Source organism: the organism of the source record quoted next, unplaced genomic scaffold (assembly GCF_019419815.1).
Source record: "Pyrus x bretschneideri cultivar Hongxiangsu unplaced genomic scaffold, Pyrus_bretschneideri_v1 Contig15, whole genome shotgun sequence".
NCBI classification, from domain to species: domain Eukaryota; kingdom Viridiplantae; phylum Streptophyta; class Magnoliopsida; order Rosales; family Rosaceae; genus Pyrus; species Pyrus x bretschneideri.
In genome coordinates this window covers 8,210,295-8,213,417 of record NW_025999446.1, presented here as the reverse complement: position 1 = coordinate 8,213,417, position 3,123 = coordinate 8,210,295, and the positions used below count along the sequence as shown (strand labels likewise).

At 37.5% G+C, this 3,123-nt stretch overlaps 1 protein-coding gene across 1 annotated transcript; it reads left to right on the top strand.

Moving 5' to 3' along the window:
- The first annotated feature begins 200 nt into the window (after positions 1 to 200).
- LOC125475594 (amino acid permease 3-like) lies at positions 201 to 2,518 on the top strand. The gene is made up of 6 exons (XM_048580567.1): positions 201 to 324; positions 428 to 655; positions 784 to 877; positions 1,113 to 1,327; positions 1,638 to 1,777; positions 1,865 to 2,518. The coding sequence occupies exons 1-6, from the start codon at positions 201 to 203 to the stop codon at positions 2,516 to 2,518; spliced, it is 1,455 nt and encodes a 484-aa protein (XP_048436524.1).
- The last annotated feature ends 605 nt before the right edge of the window (positions 2,519 to 3,123 follow it).

Here is a 3,123-nt window from a genome sequence, read left to right as displayed (position 1 = left end):
AAAATATTAAACAATTTGTGTTTATGTCAGTAATACTAATACCATTTAGATGCATTAAAGAAGAAGATCCATCTGTTTCTCTCCCCTCATTTTTCATAGATTGTATTGAACAAACTTTGGGATTATTTGTTAGAACAGAAGAACACTAAAGAATTGTTTGGAACTGAGTGAGAGTTGCAGCATAATTGCATTTTAATTTTATGGGTGAAAACATTGCCACAAGGAACCAGCTGCAGCTTCACCACAGCCCAGCTTTTGATGTCTCACTCGACGTGCAAGGAGGCTCCAAAATCGTCGATGAAGATGGCGGCCCCAAAAGAACCGGTAAGTTATACTTCTCTTCTTGAAAATGCTAAGTAAAATGCATGCACTTTGACTTGCACGTTCATTTGTTATTCATTTTTTTTTGTGTTGTTTGTGGTACAAGGAACTCTCTGGACGGCAAGTTCACACATAATTACTGCTGTGATTGGGTCTGGAGTTCTGTCCTTGACTTGGGCCATAGCTCAGCTTGGATGGATTGCTGGTCCTGTTGTGATGGTCATGTTCTCCTTCATCACGTACTACGCTTCAACTCTTCTTGTTTCCTGCTATCGTGATCCCGTCACTGGAAAGAGAAGCCGCACTTACTCGGATGCTGTTCGATCCCACCTTGGTGAATTTTGCCTAATACTTTTAATTTTTTTTGACATAAGAAATAAGGATATTTTTTGTTTTTTTTTTTTCCAAAGGTATATAACCCAATTTTTTTTTTTTTTTTTTGTGTTAATTTGAATTTCTCAGGTAAAGTTCAGGTCAAAATGTGTGGATTTATTCAGCAATTGAACCTTTTTGGAACTACTATTGGCTATACTGTAACAGCAGCTATAAGCATGGTGTAAGTCTTGAGTGTTTAAACTCAATTAAGAAATTGGTGATGTTTGATCACATTTTTTTTTTTAATTTTATTATTATTATTAGGGAGAGAGGAAGGATTTGAAATTGTCACATTAATTTAGGAGAGAGAGTTTTGAACCTCGGTTGCATATGTAAAAATTCAACACCTTATCCACTAAGATATTGGACCACGTGCAAATATTTGATTACATTATATTTTTTGTGTTGATTAACAGGGCAATAAAAAGGTCTACTTGCATCCACAATAGTGGTGGAAAAGATCCATGCCTTACCAGCAGCAATCCCTATATGCTGGCTTTTGGAATCTCAGAAATTATATTGTCTCAAATTCCGAACTTTGATAAGTTGTCTTGGCTCTCCATTGTTGCTGCATTCATGTCCTTCACTTACTCAGGAATTGGACTAGCCCTTGGAATTGCAAAAGTTGCTGGTACACATATCTATTACTGCTATGTTGAATGGAGAAATGTTTTCTCCGATGACCAAGAATGCATGGTCACTCGCTATTATAATTGATATCAATAATGGAGATTAATACATTAATTAAAGTCACATTTATTTATTCTGCACGCCTGATCTCAAATTCAAAGGTAGGTTACCATAAATTCTGGATCACCAAATGATTAAAAGAACAAGAATCAAATGTCAAATGATGCATTAAAATTTGAATTTGGTTTTCAAGATTAAAATGGTTCTGGTAAACTAATTTAGTTCTATCTTTTTTTGTGTGGATATACCAGAAAATGGAAAAATCAAGGGAAGCATGTTCGGAATGAGCATTGGGGTTGTGACTCCAGCCCAAAAGATGTGGAGGACCTTCCAAGCACTTGGTGACATAGCTTTTGCCTTCTCTTACTCAATCATCCTCATTGAAATTCAGGTTTATATCTTCTTCAAGTTAAAATTAACAATGTTTATACTTTTCGCAACAATTTTATGTACTTAATCAACCATATAAATGTAACAGGACACAGTTAAATCCCCACCATCTGAAACCAAAACAATGAAGAAGGCCACTCAACTTAGTTTGGCAGTGACATCCATTTTCTACATTCTATGCGGCTGCATGGGCTACGCTGCTTTTGGAGACTTAGCTCCGGGAAACCTCCTTACTGACAAAGGCTTATCCAGCCCATTTTGGCTCATCGACATAGCCAACGCCGCCATTGTGATCCACCTTGTTGGTGCATACCAAGTTTTCGCCCAACCCATTTTCGCATTGGTCGAAAAAACAGCAGCAAAAATTTTTCCAGCCAGCCAGTTCATCACAAAAGACATCAAAATAACAATCCCGCATTTAGGTTCCTACAACCTTAACCTCTTCAGTTTGGTTTGGAGAACATTATTTGTGATTCTAACCACTGTGATCTCCATGATCCTCCCATTCTTCAACAATGTGGTTGGATTTCTCGGGGCTTTGGGGTATTGGCCACTCACAGTTTATTTCCCCGTGGAGATGTACATTGCTCAAAAGAAGATACAAAAGTGGAGCATGAGATGGATTTGCCTCGAAATCCTCAGTTTTTGTGTCCTTGTAATCGCCCTATGTGCTGCAGGTGGTTCAGTTACTGGTGTGGTTCATGATCTCAAGGTCTACAAGCCCTTCAAAACCAGTAGTTAATTTAGGATCAGCAAATTTTAATTTACTCGTACTGTCACCGTCAAGTATTTTCCAATTCAAAAGACAGCTTGTAGAACCCTAATTTCTTGGTGCAACATTTCTAGGTCCAGCTGAATTCAGTGTCATCAATCATGTTGCCTTCTTGTACATGTCCTTAAAACATAAGCAGCTAATGCGTAACGGTGTGATTTCTTATGCTTCTATTTTGTAATGTGTGTTGTTAAGAAGCAAAGGTACGTTGCATCTTTCAGTTTTAAAGAAAAATGTATCATTTGCGGAACAGCCATTCATCATAGCTGCAAAGTTTTTGCATTCTACCAGAAGTTTTTTGCATTCAAATGAAGTTGTTTTTGTGTTACGTGATTGTACAGTTGAGTTCTAGATCACTCGCCTGTAAACTGTTTTGATACGTGTGGTGGCACAGTTCAGCTATCTTCAATCTTGACGAAATTGTAGACCTGGCAATTTCTTACATCATCCGTTAACACGACACGAAAATAACAGGTTTCGGGTCAACATGATAACTAATTGGGTCATTATCAGGTCACACGATAAGAATCCGTTAATAAAAGATCTTTAACAGGTTTACACGAAGTGACATGTGA

Bases quoted from the DNA above. Each gene is read 5' to 3' on its own strand.
- LOC125475594 (XM_048580567.1), top strand. From the start codon at position 201: ATGGGTGAAAACATTGCCACAAGGAACCAGCTGCAGCTTCACCACAGC. The intron at 325-427 runs GTAAGTTATACT...TTGTGGTACAAG, and splicing joins TGGCGGCCCCAAAAGAACCG to GAACTCTCTGGACGGCAAGT. The intron at 1,778-1,864 runs GTTTATATCTTC...TAAATGTAACAG, and splicing joins TCATCCTCATTGAAATTCAG to GACACAGTTAAATCCCCACC.